We start from the raw sequence: 20,108 nt of genomic DNA, 5'->3' as shown, positions 1-20,108 counted from the left end.
AGCTGTCGCCGCCGCCCACGCGAGACCCATCTTGCCGCCGCCGCCGGTTGCTCGATCTGACCAGCCCAGCTTCGTTGCTCCAGCCTTCACAGGTATTTATAATTTAATCTATCCTTTCCTTCAATCTGTGCCGGTTGCTCAATCTGTGCTTGTGGAGTGTTTGTGTTTTTACTGATGACTGATGAGTGATGAACTGATTACTGATGTTGGTGATTGTGAATTGAATCTGTGCTGCGGCCTGTGGTGTTTTTTTTTTTTTTTTTTTTTTTTGGCTTTTTGGCTTTGTGACTATCTGTCACTCTGTGTTTGTGACTCTCTCTCTTGTAATTGTATTATATAGATAAGAGAGAGAGAGTAGAGTTTGTAGAGATTACTCAGATGAGTCAGATCAGAGAATATTTGTTTGACTTTTTGTCTGTTCTTTGTTGGCTGATAGTTGGGTATAATAGGGACAAGTGAAAGACTAAAGTTAAAAAAAGTTTTTGTTAGTAGTGCAGAATAAATTGATAGTGTCGGGAGTGGGATTGGGTTAGTGGGTCAATGTCAGAAAGATGGAGACAACACGAATACAAAGATAAATAAAGGCAGATCAAAGAAAAAAATATAAAAAAAACAAATCATATAATATAGAAAATTGTCACACAAATTTAAGAAAATAATAGTGATTCATTTGCATCTATTGTTAGCTCATAATACTAAATTAGATAAATTTATAAATTGAAAAGAAGTGAGAAATACTAAATTTATAATTAAATGCATCATACATATTACCTAGATTCTAGTATTTGTCTTTAGTTAGTAACAACTAACATCAATCGTATGTGCGATAATATATATGATTCTTATTTTATTTGTAGATCATGAAAAAATCAACTACAGTGCTTGATTTTTTTCAAAAGAAAAGATTCAAATTCTTCCGAAATCAACGTGGGATTACCAACTAATGTTGCTATTCCAATTCTAGAAAATGTGGATGTTCCAATTCTAGAAAATATGCATTCCCCAATTTCGGAAAATGTTGATGTTCCAATCTCTCAAACACAATTTGAAATTTTGGATGCGTATTAATACTATATGGATGCGTATTTGAATTATTTTTTTTTCACTTATCTCTGGCCCCCCAGCTTGAAATCCTGGGTCCGTCCCCGTAATTAATCAAGATACTACGATTCAAACATTAATGAAAGTATGTAGTAAGAACAAAATCACAGTGCAAGAGCAGAATGTTGGGGGCAAATAATATGACCTTAAACCAAACCAAAAGGTAGCAGAACCCTAAATACATATAGACCAATCATTTAGGCACTCCCCCAAATTTATGTACCCCTAGGCAGACTAAGGGGCTTGCACCAAACACCAATTGAATTAAAGTAAGGACTACACGAAACCTGTTGTTTACATACTTGTATTCTTCTTTCATCTTAAATCACCTCAATATCAAAGTAATTAAGATCCCATTATGTGTGTGTTCTTTTCATCCTGAAAAACTTTCATAGCTTTAAAATCTTCAATGATCTCTTTGTTTGTATTCCATGCGTGTATGTGGAAGTTTATAAAAAGAGTGAAATATATATATATATATATATATAAAATAAGTAATGGGCGTTATGTACTTTGCACTTCTGAAACAAAAATAAATAATATAGGAATAGGAATTCCGTGAGAAAGACACAATTCAATTTAGACTGAATCCAAAAAAAAAAAGCAATTTTGACAATTTTTTTTTAATATAATTTCTTATAGTCTTAATAATTATGTAATTGACACACCAATTTGTAAGCTAAAATAGTGATGATAATTATAGACTTTTCCAATTTTAGGCTGCGTTTGTTTCAGGTGTAATTGAATTCTTGAAATTGTTTTACACCGTTGTTGGTGTTTGGCAACATAGAAAATTACGGTCAAACTGAAAATAGATTTTAGTTGACCGTAAAATACCCACCCCACACCCGTAAATCATTTTACACTTCATTTTACCTTCAAACCATTTCCACTCTCCTCAGAAAATTTCTCTCCTCACTCACTCTCATCACTCACGCCAAGCCCAAGCCGAAAGACGGAGAGAGCTATCACCGGTGAAGCCTAGATCCAATCCCCGACCCATGGCCCCGCTGGTCTGATCGCACTGCTCAAACGCATCGCCGATCTGATCGCGCCGCCTCAGCTCCTCTATCGTGCTCAAACCCATCTTCGATGAACCCAGCTAAACCCACTCTGATTTCACCACATCCCAGTCCCTGACCCACGGCCCAGTCCTTAAAATGTCTCTGTTATTAAAATCCTCAAATTGTTTGTATATTACTATCTTGATTGTAAGTTTGTAACAACAAACTAAGTGAAACAAAAACTTCTCATAAATTGCTTCAAGGCTAACAATGCTCCTAATCCTAAAACTTCATATCTTGTGGGTGGGTAAATTTTTCTAAAATTTCTATGTTGTCTTACTTTTTACCCATGCTTATTATATAGGAAATGGATAGCTCAATTGAACAAGGCGGCAATTGTCCAAATGTGTTTAAACAAAAATATGAGCCTGGAGACTTAATTGGCTGTGGTGGCTTTGGTGAGGTGAGAACTGCAACAGATATCCAAACTAGACGTAAGTTTGCTGTAAAGATCCTCATCCGTGAGAGGATGGAGAGAAAGAAAATGGAAGAAAGAGGTTTGTATTACTTGTTTGGATTCTTGCATGATTATGTAGTCTATCTGAATGAATTTACAATTGGGCCAGATCATTTATTCTTTCAAATAACTTAATTTATAATCAGGGATGATGTATTGAATCACAATCATATTTACAATGCTTAATGGATTTAGAGAGTATTTCTGAAATTTGAAAAGCAAACATTTTATCCTTATTCTAAGGGAATTAATTAAAGGTTTTCTAACTTTGTTTCTCCATGCTTATGGTTACTTTAATCTTGCCTATGGATATAAAATGTTTGCCTATTCTTTTCTTTTTACCTTAAAATTTTTATTCATTTATTTTTTCCTTTAAATTGTTGCAGTGAAAAGAGAAATTGAAATATTGAGATTGTTGAGGCATCCTCATATAATTAGACTTTATGAGGTTATAGACACCCCAAAAAAGATCTATCTTGTGATGGAGTATGCCGAGTTGGGAGATCTTACTGTTTACATGGAGGCAATCGGAAAATTGCAGGAGGAAGAAGCTCGTAAAATTTTTCAACAGGTAGAATTAGCTAATATTTTTAAATTTCCTCCAACTTTGGCCCGTTTGGTAATGTTGTTTTAGTAACATTTTTCGTATTTTTTGGAAATACGTGTGGATGAAAAAGTTTATGAAAATACGTGTAATGTTGTTTAAAACTAAAAAATGTTGTTTAAGTTGTGGTATCAAACACTCCCACTACTCTAATATTTAAAGTATGCTAATCCATGTGTTTTGAAGCAGATAATCTCTGGTGTAGAGTATTGTCATGAGAACAGGGTGGTTCATAGAGACCTTAAGCCTGAGAATTTGCTTTTGGATTCCGAACGGAATGTGAAGATTGCTGATTTTGGTGTCTGCAATATAATATCTGATGGTCAGTTTACGACACGTTGTGGATGTCCAGACTATTTTGCCCCTGAGGTATGGATATGTGGCATTTTTGCACAGGAAATTTAGCTAAATTTTTCTTGATCATCTAATGAGTTACTATCTTTCTCAATTTATTTAGTTAATTTCGGGAGGATTCTATGAGGGGCCTCCAGTAGATGTTTGGGGTTGTGGTATCATCCTATATTTTCTACTATGTGGCACCCGTCCATTTGTTGCAGACAACAATCATAGCGTTTTTAAGAAGATAATGGTAAAACAATCATTTATTTGACTATTTTAAATCATAATTTCAGTTTGGCATGTTTGGTGTGCACCATTCTTATATGTGATTCACAATAGTTTGTCTTACTTGAAAGTTTGTATTTGATCTAAACATGTTTTTTTGTGTTCTTATTTTTCCTTCTATTAGCATATACTCTTTTTTAGGAGGGAAATGTAATTTTAGTGAAGTTTCTTTTTTCTTTTCTGAATTTTTATTTTGTTTTTTTGGTGTATTTATGGCTGTCTTTATTATTATGTTATTATTATGATGTCATAAAAATCTCATTTGGTTTGTTCTACAAACCTCTTAGTTTAACATTTGTTTTGAAGTTCGTTTCTGCTTTGTTTTGAGGTCTTTTCTTACTATGTTTAATGGTTACTTTTCCCCTTTTTTTACGTGGAAATATTGTCTTAGATGGAAAGGATTAGGTGTTCCTTATATAATCGCTTTTAGAGTTTAATGTAACCGTTCAAAATTTAGGGTAAAACTATATACATTCCAGCAACTACTCTCAAGTTTTGTGGGTTTAATTGCTTTCACATTTCTTAATGTGATTGCCTGGGGTTTATCTTCTTTGTTCTCGTTCAATTCACCTTTCAACAATTCTATATCCGGCATTATCAAGTGGTTTTATTGTTTATTCTTGAGATTTATTTCCTATGTCACTGGTTGAGTGGTAAGTCCAGAAAATGTGTGTGCACTTTTCTTATGTTTATTTGTTGATTCTTTTTGCTTGCTATGCATTATATTCGAATTGTTAAGAGTCGTGCTTTTGCAAAGAGATCAAAGGTAATGTGAACTTAACAACACAATTTTGCATTGTAGGATGGGATATACACTCTTCCAAGTCATTTATCACCTGAAGTGAAAGACTTGATATCAAGGATGCTTGAAAAGAACCCATTCGAGAGGATAGAAATTCCTAAGATTCGCGAGCACCCGTGGTTTCAGGCACATCTTCCACGGTATTTAACTTTGCCCCCACCCAATACCCTTTAACAAGTAAAAAAGGTTTGTGTCTCTCTCTCTCTCTCTCTCAATTGTTTTAGTTGATTTAGTTGTAAATTACTTCAACTACCAATTGGATGGTGGTAATAAGTATCCATGTTGAATGATTTTTTTTTATTTTTTTTTTTCCTGAAACTTGAATGTTAACTATTAGTCTATTTATTTGCTTGCTTATGATAATTGTTGATATATTTATTATCTTCATTTTGGCAGTCTCGAGCTCATCAAAGTGATATAATGACATGAGTGGTTGTAGCACTGAAAAAACTGAATGTGCGTCGGAAGAAGAATAGGTTGGAAGAAGAACGGGAGCATGAAGTGAAGGTGGATTCTGGGTGTCCCTGGTCCTCATGAAGGAATGATTAACAATCCATTATTTGATATTTAATGTTTAATATTGTTGGTCTCGTAATCTTTGTATTTAATTATATAACCAGTTTTTTCATTTTGTTATTCTTCCTACTCTTTTATAAGGTAATATTTGCTTGGTATGAGTCAATTGGTTCTTATATGTGGATGTTGGTACTCTGCCTTTCCCTTGATTAATTTTGGGTAAAATACAAAACTGATCCTCTAACTTTGCTTTTGTTTATTTTAGTCCTCTAACTTTCAAGTTTATTCAATTAAGGCTTTTTCATCAACTTTTGATATATGTTGTGGTTAATTTTTCAATTTTATAAATTTTTCTTCAAATTTTTTAAATTAAAAAAAAATTCAATTAATGATTGAAAAATATTTTTCAGATTTTTTTTTTCCAAAAAATTTTAATAAAAGTTAACGGAAATGTTTTAATTGAATAAATCTGAAACTTAGAGTACTAAAATGAACTAAAGCAAAGTTAGAGGATTGAAATGAAATCTTAAGAAAGTTAGGAGGTTAGTTTTGCATTTTAGCCTTAATATTATGAACCCTAGTTGGAGTTGTTTGATGAATCTAACATTTAGATATTTACCTCTTCTACTTCTGGAGGATGCTTCAAATGTGGAATTATGAACGATTCCTTCAATATTTTTCTATTGAGAATGGTATATAGAGCTGACTTTTGTAGTTGTACGGTAATACGTCCCTATATTCTATAGGGTTTTTATTTTTTATTTTTTCTTTTTTAAATTTTAAAGTAGGTATGGTCTTGCCAATTAATGATTTTGTCATTTGAGATTATACCTTTTCCTTATATTCTCTCAAGAAAGTGCCTTTGTGATTGGAATTATAACTTATTTGTTCATATAAATATCATATATTGCCATGCAGTGAGTTTGTAAAATTAAAGATTAGGTGTTAAAATACAAGCCACTCACTCTCTATTTAACAAATTAAAACTCAGGTATTTATTTATCAAACCCTACTAATCTCTCAAGACAGTGCCTTTTAGTTACAGTTTATTTATCATTTTTAATATTATTAAAATACAACAACACTGAACAAAATAAAAGAAAAGATGAGTTAAATGTAGGATGGATAATTGAGCAATGTAGTAAACTACTTTGTTTATATATATTGATTGATTAATTAATTAAAGATGGGTTTTGCCCGAGGCAACACAACGGTAATGCAAAAGTGGGCTTCAAATTCAGTTTTTATGGAAAACAAAAACACAACTTTAAGAATCAGCTGCTAGCAGTTGTACCCAAAAAAAGAAGATATACACCCAGAGTTAGGGTTTGTTTAGATTGAACTTATTTTATTGAAACTGAAAACTAAAAACACTGTTCCAATTAAAGTCATTTTTACACTAACAAAAAAACAAGTCACAGACTTCCTAGTTCCTAGTTCTCCTACTGTGAGAGCTTTCCCACTTCATCAGATTCACAACCCAATGTGAAATTTTAGCAGAACATACCAAAACTCGAATTGTGTAATTTCCTCCCTCCACATACACATACTTTACCTAATCACAAACCCAACAGCTTCCCTGTTTCAAGAACATGAACAAAACAATCAGCGTTCAAGTAGCTTTTAGAATAAACAAAGCTCAGATCTCAGACGCAGTAACAAACCCAGAAGAATGTTTTGAACCAAAGAAGATGGTCGTAGACCATATAATAATAATCTAATCACTGACTCTATTCACCATGAAATTCACATCACATCATACTCATTTACAATTGCTACAACATCATTGCAAGCTTTGGGCCCATAACAAACGGCATAATCATCCATCAAAGGAGGAAAAACTTTGAATAAAACTCAATTGCAAATTCATTTACAATTGACAAATCTTCTCTTCAAGGGAAGATCTGAATTTCAGTTTTCAAGCCAGTGCAAACTTAATAGAACTATATTTTGTATAACAGAGGCAGGGCTCAATATGTGGTTGGAGGGTGCACCATGGTCCCCTCAAACTTTATATACATACATACATACATACATACATAAATATATATATATATATATATTTATTTATTTATTTATTTTATTCGGTCAATTTTTCCAAAAAAGTTTATAGACAAACCCCCAAATATTCAAATACTTCTTATAAGCCATAAGATAAACCAGGATTGCGGATAGAAGCCAATACCAGAAAGCCTTTTGAAGCTCCTCATTCTTGGGATCCAGCTCTAATGCCTCATTAAACAAATATGCAGATTTCACAAAATCCTGCAACATTGTAAAATGATAATCATCAGATCATGAAATATCAATTTTGAGTAGGATAAACTTGGAATTAACAAAAAAGAAAATATTCACATACTTTTAATAACTTGTATGCTACACCTTCCCTGTAGTATGTGTACGTTTTTAGACCCCTTAAACACAAACAGATTAACTTAGTTATTTAGCTAAGTGATTAACTTAGGTAAATTATTCAAATCTAGGTTAATACAAGTAAATCATATCATGTAAATAATGCGGAAAATAAAGAACACAACGATATGATAACCTAGGAAAACCAAACCGGTAAAAAACTTGGGGAAGATTTAACCTAGCTATCCTCAAGGTAAAATAGATCCACTATGAAAGAATTGAAGTTTTACAATATCGACTTAGATCACAAACATCCTATTGCTACCTCGAGTAGAAAACTTATTACCACGATCACGTGACAGCTCCGAGTCCACGGACTACTTCTTTCTTGGATTTACAGCAACCACAAGTACTCTCAACATCAATCTTGATCTTGATAACCCTAAGTGTGTATGAAGGCAAATACCTCTAGATCTCACAAGAGATTCACACACACAACATAAACAACAACATAAAAATGTGGCTAGAGTTTTTCCTTTTATACTTAAGGCAAAACATAAAACCCTACACGTCATATGAGCTTGGGTTGAGTTGGAAAATTCTGCAGAAAATCAATCTGCACGAACTTCAATCGATCGAGTCTAATTTTCGATCGATTGAGCCTTGCAAAAAGTGAATAGTAATTTTCTGCAATTACTCAATTCCAATTTCACAATAAACATACTTTGAGTAGCTTAATTCTAGACTCTAAGTTTTGATCATGGTTTGCCAACATTACACATTGAAATTCTAATACATTTAGATCCTAAATCCTTAGAACCTAACAGTATGCCTTTGGCCAGTCCAGCCTTAATGCAATACAAGCCTCAGCATCAGATAAAGCACGACTTTCTTCATTCAAGCGAGCCTAACACAAACTTCAGTTCGATAACACAGTAGCATCAAAGGGATCTGCGTTTATTGCCTACAATTTTCCAAGAGATCAGTTGGAAATCTATTATTTTATTGTTTCCCTTTAAATTAAGTACAAGTCTCTGCTCACCTCTGTATACCAACAAATCGCACCAAGATAATCCTTTCTCTTAAAAGCATTTTCTCCCTTGGATTTTAAGGTCAAAAAGTTCTCCTTTAACTTTTGGTTCATCTACAAGAAATCAAGTGAAAGTCAAGAAAAAAAAAATTGGACATAAAAGTTTAGTATAGGAGTCGAGCAATGCACATGATAATTTTAACTGATTTTGATTGCCTATGGCCAATTAGACTTTACCCTCATAATAGCCTATTCAACCAAAGATCTTATATAGACCATTGTAATAATCACATTACACCCAAAAAAAAAAAGAAAAAAAAAGAAGACAACATAAATAACTACAGTGAAGGCATCCAAATGAGAATTCTACAAGGTGTGTTTTTTATCTAATCATACAAGATTTTGTACATCCTACAGCAAATGAGAATTCTACAAGATGTATTTGTTAGAAACACGAGATGCTAATTGAACTACTAGGTTCTTGGCCATTAGAAAGAAATTTGAATGATATTAAGCAATTTCTGCATTAGAGATCCCATCAAATGAACAAATCAAAACACTTATATTGACAATTTAAGGGAGCAAAAAAATTGCACTTGGCGACCATAATGGTAGAGCCACAATAACTACAATTGCTTATATATATTGACATGGAAGTTCTAGGTCCCCAGGAAAAGCAATAGCCAAATGCAAATGGAAATGCATTAGATAGAAAGATAATAAAGCATATCCAGTTTCTAGTTAAACTTTTGTCCCAAACCTATCATCCTTCCAGCCAAGTTATTTTATGCAAACTAATAGTTTTTGAATTCTTTTTCTTATACTCATGCAAATTAACAAGTGAATATACTAAAGAGTTGTGGATGTAAATTTTTTTTATTGGTAAGTTACAATACACACCCAGTGGGTTGTGAACCACTGAATTTATTTACTGGCATCCATCCTGTGTCTCTAAATTTCTTATAGCATTCATTTAGGGATTTTGAGTCTTAACCCTTTTTCTGTGGGTTTTGTTTGATTTGTTTCTGATTTTTGTGGATTTGTATCTGTTATAAAATTCTTCTATGAGCTGGGAATTCCAGGAGCTGCTTGTATGAGTCAGTGATACAAGTTTTTTAAGCTGTAGCTATAAAAATATTAAAAATACAGACTTTGACATTTTTTTTTTCTTTTATTTGACCAAGACATTATCAAAATATTAAGATTGAAAGTGGTACTAAATTTTTGTTTAAAAAAAAAAAAATGTTTTTGCCCTTTGTGTGTTACTTTGTTTAGGCTGTATCAGTTGTATAATTGTGTTGCTGGAAATGGTGATTAAATTACTAGAATGAGTTAGAACTTAGAAATGGTCCAATGTACTTTGCACCTTCAGTTTTGAAGTATCAATTTTATCCCTTGGTCAATCAATCGTAATTGTAAGGAAAATGAGATATTCTAAGGAAAATGATAAATTGACACATATAATAGTTGGATCTCCTTCAAAGATGTTAGTTCTTAGGGCTCGTTTGGTAAGAAATTTTTAGTAACGTTGTTTAAGTTTTGTGAAAATACGTGTGGGTGAAAAAGTATGTGAAAATACGTGTTGTGGTGTTTAAACAACAGTTTTCGTTGTTTAAACACCGTTACTAAACGGGACCTAAAAGTCCTAGTTTTTGTGTGTGTGTTTTAAATTTCACAACCTAATTCAAGCTGGACTTATGTAGGCTGTTTTTATTTCTTTCATTTGTTTGATTGATACTTGCAAAATATATGCTTTTGAGTATGTTATACATCTTCATCTCAACTTGTAAATTGTGATCACATAGATTCTGTTTGATCCACATGAGCTTGGAGTCTTGCAAACCTGCTTGACACTAGCAACTATTTGGTACCCGCTTCTAAATAACAGTTTTTAGTGTTTAAACAACAATAACACTTCTGACACCTATTGCTATAGAAATTTTCTATAGCATTCAAACACGTATTTCCACAACACTGAAAACTGAATAACAATACTTAAACACTACTATCAAACGGGCCTTAAAGTCTTTGGTCGCTATGTTAAGAATTCTATATTTAATGGTAGAGTACATATTTCTTTTATATTAAACAATTTGGGTTTGGATTAGGGTTCTTTCTTTCCATTAACTTGGAAATCAATCTCTTAATATTTTCATCATAATGTTATACACACACAAATTGAATCCGCCTAAGATCTGGGGCTTTAGTTTGTGTGTATCTTAATTCACGTTGGCATTATAAAATATCAAATAAGATTCTACAGATTGATTTGAACACTGAAAGTAGTTATGGATATGTTGTAAGATTTTAGAAGAAAAAAGTATTTGCCGGTTAACCTCTGAGAACTTGATTGCTCATTTTACACTTACTAGCATGCATTTTTTTGGGTTTTGCTAATTGTTTTTTATTCTCAATATTTTTTTTTTTGGTTGAATATATATATATATATATTTTTAATTTGAGACAGGTATTGAATATTCAAATATGTTTAACTGTTTTATCAATATATATACGTGTGTGTGTTAATTGTTAGTTGTGATCTCTTCTCTCTCAGAGAGCTGAAATTGTTCAATGGGTAGTTCAAGGAGGAGAAAAGGTAGTGGATGATCCTGTGAAACAAAATATGCACTTTACATTTTTTACACTTTTAGATAGACAGTGAAGCCAATCATCAACCAAAGCTGGAATGTTCAAGGACAAGGTGGATGCCATCCATTTACAAGATATTTGCGGACTTGGTTGTTAAGCATATACAACTTGTGAAAGAGCAAATTACTTTTAGTTGTTATAAAGTATTAGTTGTTGGAAAAATGTATTTATAGTGGTATAGATTCTAATGTGATATTATAGAGTTTTTAGCCAAAAAGAAGTTATTGGCGAAACTTAATTCATTCATGCGTGGACTTCATCTGTGTGTTAAAAGTTAAAACTATGAACTTTCCATTGAAACTATTGATTTTTGGTTTATAGTATATCTTCAAATGCTACTATAGGGGATTTACTGAGATGTTGGCAGTTTAAACAAAAATAAAAAATAAAAAATAAAAAAAACTAGTAGAAGTCAAGTCCACAAAATTTGAGTTCCAATGGGATAAAAATAAAATATATATATATATATATATATATAAATCAGTAGAACATCACATATGACTGATTATGAGTTAGTGATTTAGTGAATTGTATTTTTTTTTAATGAATGGGAGATTGAATTTTTATCTTTCATATAAAGATTTAGTGAATTGTATTTTTTTTTTGTTTTTTTTTTTTAAATGAATGGGAGATTGAATTTTTTTTTTTTTTTTTTTGGGTGATCACAAGTGTATGTGTTGTGTGCAAGCATGTATTGAACTTTAGTGTTGAGGCACTCATTCTTTTTAAGTTTCATAGTTGACAATTAGGTTTGTGACAAGAATTTGAAAATAAATTTGCAAGACACAACCATTATACTTTGAAAAAATAAAAATAAAATGTTCCACTTATTGTTAATCATATTTCACTAGTTCAAAGTTCAAACACCTACTAGCAAATGGATTGCACAGTTTGACTAAAAGAGAAAGATTTTATTAGGAGATGGAAACACTACAAGAACGGATTTCTTTGACTTGCAAACTATTAAATAATATCTAATTTTCCTACTTTGACCCTTTGATGATTCAATGCCAAACTTGTTGAGTAGTCTTACACTCTCAACAAGGGTATTCTGGAAATTTACAAAGGGAATCAAAGGTATTTTGGTCATTTTATTGCTCTAAGGGTATTTTGGTCATTTTTTAGTCTTCATGGTTATTTTGGTAATTTTATTTTTTTATTTTTTTAGGATCATTTTGGTCATTTTTTAGGTTTTAGGGTCATTTGGTCATTTTTTAGATTCTAAGGGTAATTTGATCATTGTTTGCGCCCACAATCATTTTTTAGATTCTAAGGGTATTTCGGTAATTGTCAAGGGTTTTAGGGGTATTTTGGCCATTTTCAAGTTTTATGAGGTATTTTGGTCACTTTATATGTTTCACAGAAATTTCAAAAATTTTAAGGTTTTAGGGTCATTTGGTCATTTTTAAGGTTTTATGGGTATTTTGGTAATTTTTTAGATTTCAAGTGCATTACGGTCGTTTTTTAGGTTATAAGGGTATTTCAATAACTTTTTAGGTTACTAAGTCATTTTTAAGGTTTTAGGGTCATTTAGGTCATTTTTTAGGTTCTAAAGGTATTTCAATCATTTTCTAGATTGTAGGGTCATTTCGGTCATTTTCTTTAGGTTTAAAGAGTATTTCGGTCATTTTTTTAGGTTTTAAGGGTATCCTAGTAATTTTTGAGAGTTTTAGGGGTATTTTGGATATTTTTAAGTTTTAGGGAGTATTTTGGTAATTTTATTATATTTAAGGGTATTTCGGCAGTTTTAAAGGTTTTAGGGGTATTTTTGTTATATATATTCGTCAATTATTAGGTAAGTCGGTGGGGTTGGGTTGGATTGGCTACGATCATATGTGATGTCAGTACTACTTCAAGTGAAAATGGAACCATCAAATGTGAGAAAAAAAAAAAAGGGAACCATTGAATGTGATAAGAGTACGGTCACATGTGATGTTAGTATTGCCCAATATAACAATGGAACTGTCAAATGTGAAAAAAAAATAATGGTCTTACCAAATGTAATAAAAGTATGGTTAGATGTTATGTTAATACTGCTCAATGTGACGATAGAACTATCAAATGTGAGAAAAAAAAAAAAAATGAGAGTACCACCGAATGTGACAAATGTAAGGTTAGATGTGATATTGGTATTGCCCAATGTGACAATGAAACTATCAAATGTGAGAAAAAAATAATTTTACCACCAAATGTGATAAAAATACGGTAAAAAATGATGTTAGTACTGCTTAACATGACAATGAAATTGTTAAATGTAAGAAAAAAAATTATGTACCACTAAATATGATAAAAGTACGGTCAGAAGTGATGTTGGTACTACCTAATGTGACGATGAAACTGTCAAATGTGGAGAAAAAAATAATGGTACCATCAAATGTGACAAAAGTACGGTTAGAAGTGATGTTAGTATTGCCCAATGTGATAATGGAACTGTCAAATGTGAAAAAAAAAAGGTACTATTGAATGTGACAAAAGTACAGTTAGATATGATTTTGGTACTGCCTAATGTGACAATAGAACTATCAAATGTGAGAAAAAAAATAAAGGAACCACCGAATGCGACAATAATACAATCACATGTAATGTTGATACCGCACAATGTGACAATAGAACCGTTAAATGTGAGAGAAAAAAATCACAAAATGTGACAAAAGTACTGTCGAATGTTATATTGGTACTGATGAATGTGACAATAGAACCATCAAATGTGAGAAAAAAAAAAAAGGGAACCATCAAATGTGATAAAAGAATAGTCACATGTGATGTTGATACTACATAATGTGAGGATGGAATCGTCAAATATGAGGAAAAAAAAGGGAACCACTAAATGTGATAAAAGTACTGTCAAATGTGATGTTGGAACTGTACAATGTGAGGATGAAATCGTCAAATGTGAGAAAAAATAAGGGAACTACCACATGTAATAAAAGAACAGTCACATGTGATGTTTGAACTGCACAATGTGAGGATAAAATCGTCAAATGTAATGTTTTTTTAAATTTGGTATAACAAGTTACCTACTAGTGGGTACTATATCTTTTTTTTTTTTTTTGGGTTACCATAGAATTAAACTAAGTAAAAGAAGAGGAACAAGGTTTTGAAGTTTGTATAACTATAAAATGTATAATAATTAGTTTATGGCTAAAACACTATTTTAGTCCCTAAGTTTTGGGACTACGGTCAATTTGATCCCTATATTTTAGTAGCAGTCAATTTGGTTCATGTTATTTTCAACTTTTAGTCAATTTAGTCCCTACCATTAACTCACTAATGGAAAATACTTACGTGGCAAACGGTCTGCCTTGTTGGCGCACATGTGGCTAACATAATAAAATAAAATCAATTAATTAAATATTATAAAAGCCACATCAGTATTTTAATAATAAAAGAAATCCATGTCAGACAAAAAAATTCTGAAAAGATTAATTAAAAGAAAAAAATAAAGAAAATGAATTTTTAAAAGAATCCTCACTTTCTTTTATTTTCTTTAGAATTCTTGCACTTTCTTATTTTCCAAACACAATATACCCAGCAACACCACAATATGAAATCAAATCCCAATACTGAGTGTATAGCCAAAAAAATCCCACAATATGAAAGTGAGGACTCTTTCAGTTGAAGGAAACAAAAAATTTGAAGTTCAATGGAATATGATAAGGAAAGAGACATAAATGCTTCTCTTCTGCATCAGTTGTCCATGGTTTATCCTGACTACCCCCCCTGTGACTACTGTTGCATCTTTTTTGGGTGGCTTTCAGTTTTCTAGCAAAGCGAGTATCAACGAATTTCTGATATTTTTGATGAATACAAATTTTGACATTTGATTCTTGTTCTCACAAGAGTGCTTGATTGGTGGCAGTGAAAACAAGCTTTCCGGGTGCTGGTAATCTGCAAATACTGAAATATCAAAATATGGGCATTGGGATTTTTTTGGCTAAACACTCGATATTGGGATTTGATTTCATATTGTGGTGTTGCTGAGTGTTGGGTGTTGCTGGGTATATTGTGTTTGGAAAATAAGAAAGTGCAAGAATTCTAAAGAAAATAAAAGAAAGTGAGGATTCTTTTAAAAATTCATTTTCTTTATTTTTTTCTTTTAAATAATCTTTTTAGAATTTTTTTGTTTGACATGGATTTCTTTTATTATTAAGATGCTGATGTGGCTTTTATAATATTTAATTAATTAATTTTATTTTATTATGTTAGCCACATGTGTGCCAACAAAGCAGACTTCTGTTAGTGAGTTAACAGTAGAGACTAAATTAACTACAAGTTGAAGATAATAGGTGTCGGGGGCAGTTTTTGTGCGCGTAGCCACGTGCCTTTGGAAGTGTGACTTTGCTAGGCCCGAATTTGTTTTGGGGAGGTCAACCCGGCACTCGACATTGGGCCACATAGACCAATGGCTACCGGTGTATTTTTAAGCCTACAAAATAGATAAAACCCAAAGTCTTAGAATCATGATAATGGTTAAAATAAATAAATAATATGCTTAGCATGATAGCTTTGATTAAATGGTGAGTTGATACGTTATTATTATGTTTATTAAGTTATATTCAATATTAGAAAGTGTTTAATTAGATGTCCAATGTCCAACAATGGAATGAGTCCAATAGTCCATGCTTAGTTGCAGTTCATGGTTCATGTTCAACATAATAAGGTATGTCCGGTAATGGTCCATGTCCAAATAATATATGTCCAAGGGTGGTTCATGTCCAAATAATATGTGTCCAACAATGGTTTATGTCCAAGTAATATATGTTCATTGGTGGTATATCAATTTATTAATATGTATGTTTATTATTAGTGAGACCATGTTTATTAAATGGTGAGATAATGGTAAAATGATAATGAGTTAACATACACTCAATAATGTAATTTCAAAGATGGAGAAAACATTGACTTATCTTTTATGTTTCTGACTCCAACCGTGTAGCATCACTTTGTTATTCATGTGATTTGTGGCTCCAGCCGTATAATGTTGGTGAGCTTCATAGTTTGTGGCTCTAGCCTTATAGTGTTAATGAGCTAATAAGATTCTAGCAGTATAATGACATTAGTTGAGTGGTATAATAATGAACAAAATATACTTGATAATATAAGTTTGAAGGTAAAATATAATGATTTATCTTCATAGTTTGGAGCTCCAGCCGTAAGACAGCAGTGGACTTAGACATTTCAGCAACGTGATAGAATGAGTCCAGCGGTACAATATGATATTATGAGTCCTTCCATGGTGACTTCATGATTGAAGGGAAAAAATGAGTGCAACTGGAGGGAGAGAGAATATGTCCAGCCGTGTGCATAGGTTGGTTAAGTTTATCCCCTTTCATCATACACTTAAATGACTTTCCCCATGTAATACTATTTTAGTTTTTAGTCAAATATGAGTGATATTGCCTTCCATAAGAAGGACTTTTGATTTTATAAGTTTTTGTCTTTCATAAGAAAGGGCTTTTAGTAATAAGTTCTTGGAAGAGTGTTTGATATATTTTAAGATATGTGGAGATGGTAAGGAATATGTATATATTGTGAGATATGGTGTTTGTAATATGTATGAGAATTATATGTAAATACTTTGTTGGACATGGATCTTGTATATGTATACTTTGTGAGACATGGAGCTTAAAGATATATGAGAAGTATATATGGGTATTTTGTGAGGAATGTGTTTTGTAAAATAAATAGAAGTATGAGATAGATAAATGAAGGTTAAATGTAGTAAAGGCTGCTGCTGGGATTGTTTTTTGTATCATGACATTGGTTATGCTGCTTTCTAAGGAGGATTTTGTATGAGAAATAAATAATGAGATGGAGATGTGTTTTGGACAGCAAAAATGATGAAGTTTCAGAGTATTGAAGTGTGGGAAAGATGGGTAATGGATAATGGTATGTTGTAACATGTGTGTTGTGTTGTTATCTATGAAGAGAGACTTTGTAAAAGAGATGGGGAAGTGTGAAAATGTGTATTTTGCAGCAAAATAAGTGAAGTTTCTGCATAAGAGGGTGAGAGAGGGATGAATCTGAGAGAGAGGATCAGAGAGGAGGAGATCAGAGAGGGGGGGTCCCTTGGTGTGTGACTTGATCCTCTTTTTATAGAGCCAAGCTATATAACTAGATCAGAACTAGTTGAAGGGAAACTTAGCAAATCAGGAAAAAATTTTGACAAAGTAAGTGGTCTTTTGTTTTTTGGCCAAAAGAAGAAAGTTTGAGACTTAATGGTTGAAGTTATAACTGTAACAGCTGTCAATCACAGCTGTTACAGTTGGATGATGTCATCCGAATGACATCATTTGCTTGGAGGAAAGTATATGACATTAAATTCATGATTTGACTAAAGATGATGAGATAAGCTTTATGAGATTTTTCTGGTACCACAGCTGAAGCTACTGCAGAATGTGCTGGAACTGTTTCAGCTTCTGCAGAAGGTGTTTCTACTTTTGCTGGAGCTGTCTGCAGCTTAGCTGGAGCTGTTACAGCTTCTGCAGAAGCTATTTGTAGCTTCCGCTGGAGCTGTTTCAGCTTCTGCAGAAGTGGTTACAACTTCCGCTGGAGCCGTTTTTGGTGTTTTCGGCTAAGTTTTCTCTTTTGAAAAATATATTTGATGAAGTTTTAGAGATATAATAATGGTCTTTTTGTATTTTAACCAAATTTTGGAGAGTAAGGAGAATATTTTAATGCTAGATACGAGACAATATATATTTAGCCATGTGCTTGGAATTGATTTAGATGATAATAATATAATTGATATGAAATACTATAATTACATTTTTAAACTTATATTATATGATGAACATTAATTTTTATGTAAAGAGTATGGAGAGTTTTATCATTTTAAGTGTTATGTGATATGAGAAGCTTATCCAAATGTTACCTATTTGCACACTAACCTGTCAGAGTTCAGGAAATTGGGGAAGACATGCCAAGCAACATGCTTTTCTTTATCAACTTTGAACCACTGGAGCTTTATTGAACATACTTCTTGGCCCTTTAAACCACAACTCCCAAAATTCTCCCGATGAGACTCATGAGCTTGGATCATGAGCCAAAAATGAGATGATGTGCCATGAGCTTGAACCATGGGCTTTGATGCCTTTTTGTGTAAATATGGGCTCTTTTGGGCTTTAAAAGAGGTTTTTCCAAAATCCATGATAATGTTGATATGGTGCGGATCGCCAATGAAATGAAGCCATGTGGTGTTAAAAAATTTGTCCTCAACAACAGGGACCAAATTGACTCTACTAAAATGTAGGGACCAAATTGACCGAAACCCCAAAATGTAAGGACTAAAATGGTGTTTTCGCCTTAGTTTATTAAAATAGCAAATCCTTTAGAGTAGAGGAACAAGTTTTTGAAGTGTGTATAACTATAAACCGTATAATAATTAGTTTATTAAAATAGCAAATCCTTTAGAACACATGGAGGATAAGGAAAAATCAACAAATTCCGTAGCCATGTAATGCATATTCAGAATTCCAGTCTTGTATGTTTGTGGCTGTGGGGTTTGAGTTTTAATTAATACTTGTAATTACCAGCACGACAAGATATCACACACACACACACACACACACACACACACACACACACACACACATGTGACATGCCCATTGAATTTGCAAATACTCCATTTTAAACTGGGTTTTGTGAAATATGTTTGGCTTACCTCCAGTACTTTTTAAAAAAGAATCTCCTTTTTGTTTTAATAAGAGATTTGCCACATCACTCACTAACTAAATAAAAGAGGAATTAAAACTCAAAATACTGGAGGTAAGTCAAACCATTGTAAAACATAGAGACTGAGACAATCACACACTATTTCAAACCTCACACACAAGAGGAGTCCAAATCTTATGTCTCATCAATTGTGCTCCACTTCATGCTCCACCAATAAAACTTGGACTCCACACAAGAGTGGCATTAGTCATCATCTCATGGGAATTGTGTTGGGAAAAATCTTTAATGAACCCATCTCATGAAATCAATCTTTCACTTATATATGAGAATGGCGTCAATAAAACATTAACCTTATGAGACCGTCTTAAGAGATACTCTGTTGGCATTTCAAAACCCCTTCCCCCTCCCTTCCCTGCATTCGCTCTCTGCCGAAACTCAAAAGCAAAATATACTAAATAAAATTAAAAGATACTACTTCACTTATTAGATTTTATTTTTATTATTATAATATAAATAAATAATATAACATTTCATCCATATCTACTACTCTATATATATATATATATATATATATACACACACACAGAGGTATTGTGCATATCAGATTCCTTCAGCCATTCAAAATAGTAAGTTAGGCACGTTTTCAAACAATTAAGAAAACTAACATCTCGAGTTTTAGAAACTCGAGATCCATATTATAACTCGAGTCCAAAAGACTCGAGTCGCGAGTGTGAAAATGCCACATAGATCTCGAGTCTTTAAAACTCGATTTCCATGAAAAAAATTTAACCTATAGTGGCGTTTTTAAGCCTTACAGTGACGTTTTAAAGCCCTATAGCGGCGTTTTTCTGTAAAAATTTTTTTATAAGTGCAGGTTTAGGGGGTCCTATAGTGGCGTTTTTAAGCCCTATAGTGACGTTTTAAAGACCTATAGCGGCGTTTTTTCTCAATTAATGGAAATCGAGTTTTTAAAACTCGATTTTCAGCCTGATTTTTTTCCCACTTCAACTTAATCCACTTACAAATCGAGACTTAAAAACTCGAGTTTTATCTTGGAACTCGAGTTTTAAACACTCGAGATGCTAGTTTTCAAAATTGTTTTGAAACGTGACAATTAACTAAATTTTTTAATATTTATTGTTATTTAGAAAAAAAATTCCACACACACATATACATGTCACTATTCTCTATACATGACTTCTTTTTTTTTTTTTTTTTTTTGATAGCCTCTATAC

The 20,108-nt window shown here is 32.4% G+C and overlaps 1 protein-coding gene across 2 annotated transcripts; it reads left to right on the top strand.

Annotated features, from left to right (window-relative positions):
- Positions 1–10: 10 nt before the first annotated feature.
- LOC115966890 (SNF1-related protein kinase catalytic subunit alpha KIN10-like) lies at positions 11–5,346 on the top strand. Of its 2 annotated transcripts, XM_031086047.1 has the most exons (7): positions 11–92; positions 2,470–2,662; positions 3,009–3,193; positions 3,416–3,595; positions 3,684–3,815; positions 4,653–4,838; positions 5,049–5,346. In XM_031086047.1, exons 2-6 carry the CDS (start codon positions 2,473–2,475, stop codon positions 4,824–4,826), a joined length of 861 nt encoding a protein of 286 aa, XP_030941907.1. In that variant the 5' UTR covers positions 11–92; positions 2,470–2,472; the 3' UTR covers positions 4,827–4,838; positions 5,049–5,346. The 2 variants fall into 2 exon arrangements, with proteins under 2 accessions (XP_030941907.1, XP_030941948.1); XM_031086088.1 differs by lacking the exon at positions 3,684–3,815.
- The last annotated feature ends 14,762 nt before the right edge of the window (positions 5,347–20,108 follow it).

This window comes from Quercus lobata, chromosome 1, assembly GCF_001633185.2.
Source record: "Quercus lobata isolate SW786 chromosome 1, ValleyOak3.0 Primary Assembly, whole genome shotgun sequence".
Lineage (NCBI taxonomy): Eukaryota > Viridiplantae > Streptophyta > Magnoliopsida > Fagales > Fagaceae > Quercus > Quercus lobata.
Note: the sequence above shows the minus strand (reverse complement) of the source record. Positions and strands in the feature narration are given on the sequence as shown.